The 14,440-nt window shown below is 41.3% G+C and overlaps 1 protein-coding gene across 5 annotated transcripts in view; it reads right to left on the bottom strand.

Annotated features, from left to right (window-relative positions):
- Positions 1 to 14,440, bottom strand: part of zgc:110789 (Xan_ur_permease domain-containing protein) — a 185,044-nt gene that overhangs the window by 91,347 nt on the left and 79,257 nt on the right. For 3 of the 5 annotated variants that reach the window (XR_005635637.1, XR_005635636.1, XM_039769942.1), the window contains exon 3: positions 10,447 to 10,604. The exons of the other annotated variants lie outside the window; for them this stretch is intronic. Coding sequence is in view for 1 of the 3 variants with exons in the window: in XM_039769942.1 (XP_039625876.1) it covers positions 10,447 to 10,604 (158 nt within the window). In the remaining 2 variants the exon portion in view is untranslated. The remainder of the gene's footprint in view (positions 1 to 10,446; positions 10,605 to 14,440) is intronic. 5 annotated transcript variants of the gene reach the window in all.

Raw genomic sequence — 14,440 nt, 5'->3', positions numbered from 1 at the left:
TTTTTTATATTCTAGTAGTAGATGACAAAATGTAGGCATAAACTATATAATGTATGAAGCCTGAAGTCCAAATAGCAAAGAAACATTTTCACAAGAATAACACAATTGCACTTTTATTCAAACATATAACTGCAGAAACAAAAAGCCGCCTTAACATGCGACATTGACACCAGTTTACTGTAACTGACTCTGTGGTTCAATAGATTCAGCCCCCGCTTGAATCAAGGGTCACGGGTTCGATCCTGCGCCCCTCCGTTTTGAGAAGTAAACTGCTCTTAGTCTTACTGTTTTAGAATAAAAGCATACATTTGATTTCAGTCTGTAACAGCCGGTGCAATTTATGATCTTTGTAAAGGTTAGCTTTTTTTTTTTTTTTATTCACTTTTCACTCTCTCAGTAACGTTCAGAATCAATCCATACAACCCCATCTGACACGGCTGTTTTCACTAAAGGCGCTATAGCTCTGCAGTGTACCACGATGCATACTAACGCTAACCCCCCCGGTTCTGACACACAAACGCTGGCGAAGCTGCCTTCTTCGTATCTCACCGTCACTTGCTTTTCTTTTTATTCAGTTTTATTGAGTGTTCCTGCCAGTCCCCGCATGTTGCTGTATGCTTTTCTTTTGTACTCCAGGACATGCAGAGGAAAGAATGGTAAAGACCAGTAACCGGCTATATGCAATCATCAGACACTCCCCATCTGCCCGTGTCGCTCAAACACAGGAACATATATTGGTGTAAAAGTATAACAAAAGTGCACTTTTATTCAAGTGCACTTTTTCCATCGCCTTTTCCTGTAAGAAGCAGTGTACACACTTCTCTCTATGCTGTGGTTTCTATTACACACCTGAAAGAAAGAGACAATACATGTGAAAATATCCAGCATACAGCAACATGCGGGACTGGCAGGAACACTCAATAAAACTGAATAAAAAGAAAATCAAGTGACGGTGAGATACGAAGAAGGCAGCTTCGCCAGCGTCTGTGTGTCAGAACCGGGTGGGGGGGCGTTAGTATGCATCGTGGTACAGCACAGAGCTATAGCGCCTGTATTCTGTTTCTTTTGTACTCCAGGGCACGCAGAGGAGAGAATAGTAAAGAGCAGTAAGTTCGGCGCTATATGCAATCATCAGACACTCCCCATCTGCCCGTTGTTTTGTTATACTTTTCAATACTTTTATACTGCTCAAACGGGCATGCTCAAAAATACACGTGTAATGCCACGAAAAGTGCACGCAGACACTTCATTTCGCAAACAAAACAAGTGCACTTTTATTCAAAACTACCTGTATAACCGAAGAAAAAAGAAAGCAAGTTACAGTAGGCGATTGATACGACATCTTGCATGGTGCAATGCTAAGAAGTGCAGATTTTCATTCCGTGCTATATAAAATCATCACATTCAAATATTAACAGTTCCCACACACCCAAGGACCGTCCTTCCTACATTTACGACACGTGTACTTGTTGCGTGTACACACCTCTCTGTGCTATGGTTTCTATTACACTGAATGAGCACCTGACACTGTACTTTCTTCCCTGGGGGAAGGTCCCGCATCAGAGAATTTCCAGTTCCTGCATAAATTCACACCCGATCTGACGCTGTTCGCTTTCAAATAATATTGCATTAGTGCGATTATATTTTCACATATATTGTCTCTTTCTTTCAGGTGTGTAATAGAAACCACAGCATAGAGAGAAGTGTGTACACTGCTTCTTACAGGAAAAGGCGATGGAAAAAGTGCACTTGAATAAAAGTGCACTTTTGTTATACTTTTACACCAATATATGTTCCTGTGTTTGAACGACACGGGCAGATGGGGAGTGTCTGATGATTGCATATAGCGCCGAAGTTACTGGTCTTTACCATTCTTTCCTCTGCATGTCCTGGAGTACAAAAGAAAAGCATACAGCAACATGCGGGGACTGGCAGGAACACTCAATAAAACTGAATAAAAAGAAAAGCAAGTGACGGTGAGACACGAAGAAGGCAGCTTCGCCAGCGTTTGTGTGTCAGAACCGGGTAGCGTTAGTATGCATCGTGGTACACTGCAGAGCTATAGCGAGTCTTTAGTGAAAACAGCCGTGTCAGATGGGGTTGTATGGATTGATTCTGAACGCGACTGAGAGAGTGAAAAGTGAATAAAAAAAAAAGCTAACCTTTACAAAGATCATAAATTGCACCGGCTGTTACAGACTGAAATCAAATGTATGCTTTTATTCTAAAACAGTAAGACTAAGAGCAGTTTACTTCTCAAAATGGAGGGGAGCAGGATCAAACCCGTCACCCCTTGATTCGCAAGCGGGGGCTGAATCTATCGAACCACGGAGTCAGTTACAAAAAGGCGGCTTTTTGTTTCTGCAGTTATATGTTTGAATAAAAGTGCAATTGTGTTATTCTTGTGAAAATGTTTCTTTGCTATTTGGACTTCAGGCTTCATACATTATATAGTTTATGCCTACATTTTGTCATCTACTACTAGAATATAAAAAACGGTTTCTGTTTTAACAATGTGTTGACACAGATTACTGTAGAAACTGAACAGACATGAAATGCGTGTGTTCCAAACAACGATCTATTATTTCCACTCTAAAACTCCACTTCACTCCCAGATACTCAATCAAGGCCTGAGCTGAGAGAAGTTCGTGCACGTTCTAAATTGGTGGGGGATGGAATAGCCGGCTGCTCCTAGCTTCTCTTTATCAGCACATTTAGAAGACAAAGGACGCTGGCGGAGAGGTGTGAAGGGATTTAAGAAGCAGTTTAAGGTGGGACGGAATTACGAGTTTTTTCGTAGGCTCTGGTAATTCTAGTGTTAAATGAAATATCTTAAATGCAAAAAAATGAATAGGTTCATTCAGGTTAAGATTAATCTAACAAGAGAGAGAAGAACAATGAATGGTCAAGATCTTTGGATAAGATAACTGTCCAACAAAGTCCTTTGAAGTTTGTGATGAGTTTTTCAAAACAATATGGGTCTGTAGACAGGTTATCTGTGTCAGTCTGAGAGAAGCAAACAGTCCTCATACCTGGCTATAAAATTCTTGTCTCTATTCAAGCCATGTTGTAATGTATTCAATTTTAACATGACTTTAACTTCCCATTCTTTTCTCTCTTGCTGTGTTTTGAAGTTGCCCATAAGCACTGTGACTTTAAAGTCCCTCTCACAGTGTCCATGGCTGTTGAAGTGGGCCGCTACAAGAACATCTGTGTTGCCACATTTAATGTGGAACCTGTGTAAATTCATTCTCTGGCGGAGTGTTTGTCCAGTTTCTCCCACATAGAGTGCAGTGTCAGGACATTTCATGCAGAGAATTAGGTAGACAACAGTAGATGATCTGCAGGAAAATAATCCCTTTATGTGATGTTCAAGTCGGGAGTTTGGTATAATTATACGGTCTGTATTGTAGATGTGGGCACACATTTTACATCTTTTCTGTAGGCAGAGAGATGTGCCATTTTCTGTTGGTTCATTTAGGGAGCTTCGGACAATTAGTTGCTGAAGGTTTGGTGGTTGTTTGTATGCCAGGAGGGGAGGTTCAGGAAATACATTTTTCAGTGTTTGGTCGTTGTTTAGCATTGGCTGAAGTTCTTTATACTTTTTGGAAGTGTTTCAAGATGTGGGTTGTAGGTGACAACAAGGGAGATGCGGTTCTTGTTGTCTTTGTTTTTATATTCCAGAAGGTTGTCTCCGAGTATGGCAGTAGCTCTTCGTATTTGAGTGTCTGTTGTTTTGGGGGTATAACCTTGTCTGATGAAATCTTGTCTGAGCTCCTGCAGTTGTTGATCCCAGTCTGTCTGAGCAAATATGATTGTACCGTATTGCTTGGCTAAAAATAATGGAGCGCCTTATATGCTTGGGGTGGAAGCTGTCAGTTCTTAGGTAGGTCCGTCTGTCTGTTGGTTTGTAAAAAACAGAAGTTACAAGGGTGTTGTTTTACAGTTGAACAGTGGTGTCAATGACGCTGACTTCTGTTTTTGAGTAATTCAGCTTCAGCTTTATGTTGGGTGAAAAGAATTATATTCATTATGAAAATGGAGGAGGTCCATCTCACTGGCAGTCCAGATTATGAAGATGTCATCTATGTAACGGAGATACAACATTGGTTTTAAGATGCACATTGACATGAAATCTTCCTCCAATTTTGCCATAAATAGGTTTGCATAGTGAGGTGCAAACCGACAGCCCATTGCAGTCCCCATTTGTTGCAAGTAGCAATCTTGTCCAAAAGAGAATAGATTATGTGTCAAAGTGAATTACGTTGTCAGCCGCTCCACTTCATCCCTGTAGGTGGACTCATCAGCCCCAGAGGTGAGCCCTACTACCGTGGTATCATCAGCGAACTTAACATTAGTGTTACTGTAGTGGGCAGGAATGCAATCATGAGTGTAGAGGGTATAGAGAAGGGGGCTCAGCACACAGCCCTGTCGGGAGCCAGTGCTGAGGCTGATGGGTGTGGAGAAGTAGGGGCCCACTCTAACCCTCTGAGTGCGATCACTCAGGAAGTCCTTGATCCAAAGGCAGGTGGAGTGTGGAAGTCCTATGTCTGACAGTTTGGTCACCAGTCTGTGGGATAAGATGGTATTAAAGGCAGAGCTGAAGTCTATAAAGAGCAGCCGTGCATAGCTCCCCTGCTGCTCCAGATGGGACAGAACAGCATGGAGAACAGTGGCTACGGCATCCTCCGTAGACCTGTTTGTTCTGTAAGGAAAACTGGTGAGGATCAAGCATGGGAGGCATGAATGACATAATGTGGTTCCTGATGAGCTTCTCAAAGCACTTGATAACCACAGAGGTCAGTGCAACTGGCCTGTAGTCATTAAGACTGGTGATGGTCTGTTTCTTGGCCACAGGCACTATGACAGAGGATTTCAGGCAGGATGGCACAGTGGACTGAGACAGAGACTGGTTGAATATCCTGGTGAAGTTGGTCTGCACAGTCTTTCAGCACGCATCCTGAGATGGCGTCAAGTCCAGCTTGACAGCCCACAGCGTGCATCTCACTTTGTGCTCCCTCATTGTGAAGATGGGGCTGTTATTGGTACAGTATCTGGATGGTGTATGGTTGTCTCTGGTGGATCCACTTCAAACCAGGGAAAAGTAGTGGTTCAGTTCCTCAGCCAGTGCTAAATCACGTCCCACAGCTCTGGGACTGGTCCTGTAGTTGGTCATATGCTGGACACCCATCCACACTTGCCTGCTGTTGTTCCTCTACAGGTTTTCCTCAATCTTCCTTTTATAGTCTGACTTGGCCTCTCAGATGCCCCTCTTTAGGTTGGCACAGGCTGTGCTGTAGAGACCCTTGTCACAAGACCTGAAGGCAATGTTCCTCTCTTTCAACAGCCTCTGGACTTCCCTGGTCATCCAGGGCTTCTGATTAGGGTAGACTCGGATACGTTTATCCACTGTGACAATGTCTGTGCAGTTCTTAATATAGCACAGTACGCTGTCACTAAACACCTCAAGGTCTGGGTGCTCAAAGATGTCCCAATTGGTCCTACTGAAACAGTCCTGCAGCTGCTGAGAGGCTCCATCTGGCCAAGTGTTAACTGTCCTTGTGCTAATAGAAGCAGTTTTCCTAAGTGGAATGTATGCTGGGATTAAAAGCAGTGACGTGTGGTCAGATTGTCCCAGGTGAGGTAGCGGTGTAGCCCTGTAGCCCTGTTTAATGTTTGTGTAGACTTTATCCAATATGTTAGCTCCTATGGTGGCACACTTGACGTGCTGATGGAATTTAGGGAGCACAGGTTTTAAATCCACATGGTTAAAGTCCCCAGCACACATCAGGGTGCTTGGTCAGCTGACTAGGAATACTGTAGTGTAAAAGTTCAATAGCCAAGTTTACATTAGCGTCTGGTGCTATGTACACAGCGGTAATCAAGATCACAGTAAACTCTCTAGGGAGATATATGGGTCTGCATCTAACATTCACATACTCCAGGTTCAGGGAGCAGTGAATGTCTACAGTCACTGTATTTGTACACCAGTTATTATTTACGTACACACACAGAACCCCCTCCTCTGCTCTTACTGGAGTCACTGGTCCTGTCATGGTGCTGTGCAGTGTAGCCTGTTAGCTGGATAGCAGAATCCAGGATTATTGTGTGAAGCCAGGATTCTGTGATCAACAGAACGCAACTGTTTTTTTACGATGTTATTTGTTGCCACCTGTAGCCTCAGTTCATCGATTTTGTTGACAAGAGATCTGGCATTGGTGAGGAAAACACTGGGAAGCGGTGGTTTAACAGTGTGGACATGGCCCGGACACAGAAAGTCAGACATGTAGTTTTTCCACCACCACACTTTTATTTACAATATTTACAATGTATTTAGTGCACAAACCCCAAGTCCCCAAAGTCCTGGCCAACACACTGCCTTCTTCTTTGGGCCGCCTCCAAACTCTCCTCTGCTTCGTCCTGCTTCCACCCGACTCCAGCCTCGAATGAAGGGAGGCGGCCCCTTTTATCCTCACCCGGATTAGCTCCAGGTGCTCCCCGGCAATCTCCCGCTGACACACCCCAGTGTGGCGGAAGTGCCGGCTGTTCTCCCGGAAGCTCTCCGGCTGTCCCTGTTTCTCTTCCCCCCAGCACTTCCTGGTGTGGCAGAAGTGCTGAGGTCCAGGGTTCCCAAGGCATTAGGGTGCCCCCTGGCGGTGACCACGGGCCCCTACAGGGTTGGGCTTCCAAGCCCTCTACCTGTGGCCCCCAAAGCAACCAGGGTGGCGGCCCCCACGTGATCCAGGGCTGGCGTAGACCCTCTTCCAGTCCTTCAAGGCGTCCTGGCTGGGTCGTCGCCCCTAGCATCCCTGACAACAGGCTGCCTATGTAACCTCGCTAACACGCCGGCCCTGCAGCCTCGCTTTTGTTTTCTCTCTCTGCGCCGCCTCCGTCGCCTGCCCATGGGAATGATAATCCACGGAGAGCCAGGACTCCTCGCTATGTCTTCTGGAATGTCGTGGGAGCGGAGAAACTCAAATGAAACACTCCCTTCACTGCACACTGAACTTCTTGAGAAGTTCCTGTTGGCTGTAGATGTTGTCAGCTCGACAAGATTCAGGTAAAACAAGTAGTAATACTAGCACACACATGCACACTAAACACTGAAACAAAGGGCACTGAGCCATGGCGTCTGTGTGCGCCGCCGCCATCTCTATCTAAGATGATTATGGTCAGATAAAATTTTTGCAAACAGGCAATGTAATGTAATAATTGCAACAGACTCATACACATCTAAGTATTAGCATTTGATAAAGCAATGTTAATTACAAATAAATTACAAATAAATGACAATATTGCATGCATAATTAAAAACTTGGACACATCTTGTATTGTTTTATGACTATGGTCAGTGAGGAGAGTGACTATAACTCATTTTTTCCAACATTGATGGGCAAACCTATGCACCAATGATTAATCAAAAGGTTCAACTTACTTACACACAAGAAGCCAAATTGCATAATGTCCACTGTATCATTTGCTATTGGGTATACAGTATGGCACGTAACAAAGACCAGAGGGAAACTCTACTTCAAAAGCAGCACTAGTACTGGACCTCAGAAGTGGAATACAACCTGTCAGAAAGTCCAAGCTTTTTAAAGGATTGCAAGGTACAGAAATGGGAGAGAATGAATGACTGTCTCACAAACAAGAAGAATTGACTGATTACCAACTCTTGGAAAATATATTTTATAATAGAAAGACAACATCGATATGCTGCTTGTTCATGATTGTTTGATTGATTGTTGGAATCTTGAAATTCCCAGTTTTTTTTTTATTTTGAAATTCAGGTTTTATTGAATTGGCTTTGTTGTTTAACGGTTGCCTTTTTATGCAACCATTTTATTTACTTTTTTACTTTTGTTTTGGTTTAGGGAAGTTTTTAAATATAAAGAAGTAGGTTCTGTTATTGTGAGTTTTTATGGTACCATTCTCCTTCTTGTTAAATATTTTTCAGGCTTTATTTAATTTTGGCATTGAAGTCTGATTCTTGAGTTACAACAGCTAACAACTCATAACACTAGGCTAAATTCAACACATATATTAGCATAGGCACTTGCAGTTATTAGTGTTACTTAAGCTAAATCTTTAGCATTTATAACTTTATATTGCCATATTAAGCTTAGGAGAGTATAAACTCTATCCATTTAAGAGGGTCGTATCCAGAGGGTGGGAGCCACGTGTCTGCCTGGGGGATTCCAAGCTGTTTTGTCATGTGGTGGGTGCGGCAAAGCTCTATAGCAGTGCATTCTTCCCAACCTGACCTGACCTGACCTGACATTTAGTTTTCACAGTGCTTTAGACTCTCTAATACATCCCACATAAATACTGTATCTACATATGTAAGCTGACAGAAAGAGTGCTGTTATGAGAAGATTTAACTAGTTTATGAGGTAATATACCCATGGATTAAAAAATGGAAAATTTCACAAAATAAATGGAAGCATGAGAAGTTTTTCTGGTTCCCCCACAGTTTACAGATAAGCACAGAGGATGACTGGCAATGATAAAGTGGCCGTTTATGACCATGAATAAGTATGTGTATGAGCACCAAATGTTGGAATTCCTACCAATGTTTTTTTTTTCCCTGAGCCAATTGCTGTCAGATAGGGCTATGATTTATTAATTTTTATAAATCTGAGTAGGCACAGAATGTTCTTTTATTGTTCAACAACAATGATGAATGAAATTTACAAATGTTTCAACAAACCTTAGTTTGACTCTGCATCTGAATTGTTTCTTATACCTCCCCAATGTTTAATCGTTTTTCCCTAACACTGGTGATTTAGCTCTGCACTTACATACTTTTTCTGGTTGCTGAGTATGGGTGAATACTGATTGATACACAAACTGGATTTCTTAGTTGTCTATGTAGAGTCACAGGAAATTGCATTGTAGCAGGTATTCACTCGTGTTCTAGTTGGATCTAACATACAGCTCCCAACAATCAGTGTTCAAAAAAATAACACAGTTGGAGGTAGTCAGAGGTCTGCATTGAATAATGGGCCTGGCTATACATTACTGTTTGTAATATGTCTGCCTTGTTAAATTTCCCAACAAATTTTGCTTCTACTTTTCAACTCTGACCATGCTACCTTCCCTAAAAGAATGTAAATTTAAATTACAATACAGTATATTCATGTTCAGTAAACAATGTGCACTGGCAAGGAGCAAATCTGAACAAACTGCTGAGACATGTAGTTGAAGCAGAACCCTTGACATCCTTTATGAAGTATCTGGATGAGGTACTTTGACAGCTTAGCTTTTAGCTAACAAAAGAGTTTGGTGGACTCAGTTGTCAAGTTCACAATTACTTCACAATTGTCAGGTTTCATATGTTCTTTATTCTTATGTAACTGTACACCCCAAAAAAACCTGGTGCCACAGAGCTGCTGTATTTGACTCAATATTTCTCTCCATTCATAGTACATGTGAACTCTGATGATTATGACAAATATATTTTGTCATGCTTACATGAAAAATCACAGACATTTTGAGGTAAGGTAGTTGTACTTACTAATCATGGCATCAGGATTTTGCTTAATTGGCACATGCCAGTTAGAGATTCACTGTACTCACATGTGACATTAATTTCCCTTTAAATAGATGTAATATGCCTGATGATTCCAACACAGGTGACTTACAAAGTCAGGATAGAGGAGAGTATAGCTGTTTACATAAGGTAATCTTACATAGCAGTAAGGGGCTAATATGTGCACCACACAAAGCCTCTTTTCCAATGTGTTGCTTTTGACATTGTAAGCCATAATAAGATTGAGCAAAGTATTTGTTAAGATCTTGTTACAAAACAGCAAATGACTCACAGCTGCTCCTAGGTAGGCCTTATTATGAAGTATTTTCAAATGCATTATTTATAATGAATAATACTGTACCTATTAGCATTATAAGAAAACAAAACTCATTTATCTCAACCCCATGACACCAAATACACTTTTGTGTACTGTAGTATTAAAGTGATGTACTGTGTTAGCGATTATGGATGCAATGAGAAGTCCAGCAAAATTGCATCTTTTATTTATTTTTATTACGTATTTATTTACATATTGTCTGAAGAAGGGGCCTGAGCTGTCTCAAAAGCTTGCATATTGTAATCTTTTTAATTAGTGAATGAAAGGTGCCATTTTACTTGACTTCTCACTGTTGTACACTGAAATACTTTACAAGCTTAAGTATCAGCTTGCTTAGTGTACATAGCATGGGCAAAAAAATATTTTGTACTTACAGATAGAATATTATGAACACACAATACAAGTAATACTTGAAACTGTAACATTTTAATAAATGCAAATAATTTTATAATGTAATTACACATGGGTCAATTATTGTATATTTGAGAGTTAGTAGTTTACTTCATACTGTATTGTTAAAAGTATTTAAAGCTTAAACATATTAATTCTTTTAAGTTTATTTTTTCTTTTTACTAACCTCACTCCTAATGTGACCTGCAGCAGAGTGCATATTCCTGAGACAAAAAAGATGGTGCTGATAAGGTGGCTCTGGGTTAACGTGTCATGCTCCAAGCACAGTTCTCTTGACAAGATAAGAGGGATGGCAAGGATACCTCCGAAAGCTGTCAGGTAGTGCTATAAAGTAAAGAGGAAATATTGCACTCTAATGAATGTGAGAGAAAATGTTATAAATTAATATATAATCAATCATATATGTGCAGTATAATCAATGAATTCATTTTATCAGCTTGAGCCATCACAGTGTAATTTATAATACAGGTAAAATTCCGTTATAACGAATATCTTTACAATGAAATTTTCATTACCACAAAGTATTTTTATGGTCCTGACAGTTTCCCCATATGATGCGAGTCTATAGAAATCTTTTTACTACAAAATACATTCAGCAGATACTTTCATTATAACGAAGTGCCCAAAAGACCTTGAAATGCCTGAATGAATCATCTGCAGAGCAGCTAGTTCTGTGGCCGCAGCTCAGTTATGCACAACGATCCCCAAACAGAAACACTGTAATTTTTTTTTCTTTCTTCGAACTTTCCTCACACTGTTTTATTTTTTGCTCTTTATGTTTCCTGTGGTTTTCAGTGATACCTTTTGCTTATTGTTCGTCAACATTTAAAAAACATCCATTGGAATTTAACTCATTGTCACCTTCCTATAGAAACGGCATACACGAAAAAACTATAACAGTTCATATTAGAAAAAAAACTTTACATTTTTGCAGCTCTCGATTGCACCATCAGCACTGTCAACTTTCTTGAAAGGCCGAGCAAAAAAAGAAAAAAATCTTGGGTTGCAAACATATGTGAACTGCTGCATTTGAAGACTTCGAAAAAGTACTTTTTATGTGATTCAGAGATGCTTGTTCAAGAAACATTCCTATTAATGCGATGCTCATTCAAGAAAATGTGAGGGTTGTATACTCTCTTGGGACCTCCCCTAACTGGACGACACGCCGAAGAGCGTCGCAAAGTCTGATCTCTGTGTCTATGGAAGACTGTTTATCTGTTGCCGGAGCAACAGCTGGCTCAAAGATATTCTGCATCTCTCAACTATGCTGCGTCTCTCCGCCAAAGAAAACAGAAAAGATATCGATGGGTGATATAGCCTGACTGCTGTGTCTGTGTATAGCAGAGTGGCAGATCACACTACAATAAATAAGTGTGCCGTTCCTGTTTCAAGCTGAATAAAGTTGGTTTTCCTAAGGAACTGAGACTCAGCCTCGTGTTTTGGGGTGCAAGACAGGGACTTATAGCGTGACACTGATCATTTATGATTTGCTTCTGTGTCGCTTCACTGCAGAGATGTGAGCCTGATGTTGCCCTGTCCCGGCAATGGACAAAAAAGCTTCCACAGATGCTGCAATTGCGCTTCTGGAAAGCGTATTACGCAAGGAAATGCTGAGAAAAATTCTCGTCAGCATAACTTGTAGGCAGGAGGAGATTAAAATTAACACAAAGGAAGCTACTTAAATGATTGCAAACGCGTGGGCGCACGTTAAAGAAAGCACTATAGTAACAAATACAGAATCTCATTACAACAAAATTTTCATTATAAAGAAATATTTTTAGGTCCCTGGGAGTTCGTTGTAATGGAATTTTACCTGTACAAGATTACAAGATAATGTCAAATTTAATAGCTGAGTAGTAGTATAATTTTAGGAATAAAAACAAAGAATAAATACTTGATATGTACTATCTGTAGACCAGAATGGCCCTAAAAAAATTTACAACCAGTCGTACTCAGCAAGTGTGAAAAGGAGCTAAATTGCAGGTATATAGCAACAGTGATAAATATGGTGATAGCTACAGAATAAAAACACAATATACATTTCAAAGAAATAAAACAAATTAGACTTTTTAAAAAATCAGATGGTTGGTTAGTAGTGGAAGTTGATACAAAAAATAATTTATGCTATTTTCATGTATGCATTACATCTTGTATAGAATGTTTGTACATTGACAGCTATATGTGTCTTTCTCCTGTACAAATATATATATATATATATATATATATATATATATATATATATATATATATATATATATATATATATATAGTGGTGAATGGCCAGCCGTTTATCCCGGCCAATAGCCCAAGCCGCCAGGTAGAGCCCTCCTTGTAGTATGGAGGTCCCCAGAAGACCAGCAGAGCATCATGGACATTGTAGTTTTTATACGCAGCCCTGCTGGATGCCCGGAGCGAGGCGGTCCTAAAGACGCCGCCACCGGTCATTTTTAAATCTAAAGGGGTGCAGACAGTAAAGGGTCTATTTTTATTAAATAAAGAGGCTCAGACTGTAGAAGAGGCTCAGACTGTAGAAAACCCCCAAAGCAAACAGGAGATCCCGAAAATAAAATGGGGGTCTCCTGACAAGAAAGGAAAAGAGGGAAAAGCACCGTTAAAGGCTGCAGGGGTTTCTTTCCCAGCAAAGAAAGGGGCGGACCTAACATTTCCCAATTGTTTTCAGTCCCGCAGGGGGAGAATACCAGGAGGACAGAGGCAGTGTTATGGGTGCCGAAGGTTGGGCCACATTTGGCGACACTGTCCTTGGAGTGGGGGGGCAAGCTGTCAATGTGGACTAATATTCCCCCTAGATTCTCCAGGGAACAAGATATTTGGATTAGTCAAGGCTCAACCGGAAGTCCTCTTGGAGGAAGACTCCCCTCTCGGGGCAGGCCGCTCCGAATTATAATTCGTCGCTGGGAGGGGAATACTGTGGTGAATGGCCGGCCGTTTATCCTGGCCAATACCCCCAAGCCACCAGGTGGAGCCCTCCTTGCAGTATGGAGGTCCCCAGAAGACCAGCCGGGCATCATGGACATTGTAGTTTTTATAAGCAGCCCTGCTGGATGCCATGGGGGCTACTAGGAGACGCTGCAGGGAGGAATAACAGGTATTTTCCCTACGCCCCAGAAGCACATGTGGACAAGGGGAATGACAGGCTTCCGGGGTGAAGAAAAGGACTTGTACCTGACCTAGATGGGATTGAGAGTCACATGGACTGGGGATTGGAACACTTCCGAGTAAGGATATATAAAAGGACTATGGGAGCTCCCAGACGGAGAGCTGAGCTGTGTGGAAGGGTGGCAATGCGTCTGGGAGCTGGAGGATTGGTTTATTGTTTATTATTGTTATTATATGAGTATAGTGGACGAGAGGGTGCTTTGTGCACTGTGGAGATTTAATAAAGTCAATATTTGGACTTTTACCTGATGTCTGGAGTCGTGGATAGGGGTTCAAGGGAGCGAGAGCGCCCCCTATCTGTCACTATATATATATATATATATATATATATATATATATATACACACATATATATATATATATATATATATATTTATATGTATACACACATATAGTATATAGGTAGCACGGTGGTGCAGTGGTGGCACTTCTGCCTTGCAGTAAGGAGACCTGGGTTCGCTTCTCAGGTCCTCCCTGCGTGGAGTTTGTTTGTTCTCCCTGTGTCTGTGTGAGTTTCCACCCACAGTCCAAAAATACACTGGTTAGGTGCATTGGTTATCGTAAATTGTCCCTAGTGTGTGCTTGGTGTGGGTGTGTGTGTGTGTGCGTGCCCTGCGGTGGATTTGTTCCTGCCTTGTGCCCTGTGCTGGCTGGGATTGGCTCCAGCAGACCCCTGTGTTAGGATATAGCGGGTTGGATAAAGACTGACTAACATATAGTGTATATTATATATATGTATATATAATATACAGTATATACTGTGTACTGTATATATGGAGTACATATAAAACATAAAACTAAGATATTAATAAACTAATGTTTGCAGTTTTATTGGTACAAACATTGAAGTAACACTAGTTCAATTGGTATTTTAAAATTAGCCCTTGTGTAAGTGATAATGTTGGTGTGTGAGTCAGTGAGTCCTGTAATGAACTGGTGCCCTGTCTCTTGGTTTGTGCCTTATGCTATCAAGCTGTCAGCTC

Source organism: Polypterus senegalus, chromosome 11 (assembly GCF_016835505.1).
Source record: "Polypterus senegalus isolate Bchr_013 chromosome 11, ASM1683550v1, whole genome shotgun sequence".
Classification (NCBI taxonomy): Eukaryota; Metazoa; Chordata; class Cladistia; order Polypteriformes; family Polypteridae; genus Polypterus; species Polypterus senegalus.
Note: the sequence above shows the minus strand (reverse complement) of the source record. Positions and strands in the feature narration are given on the sequence as shown.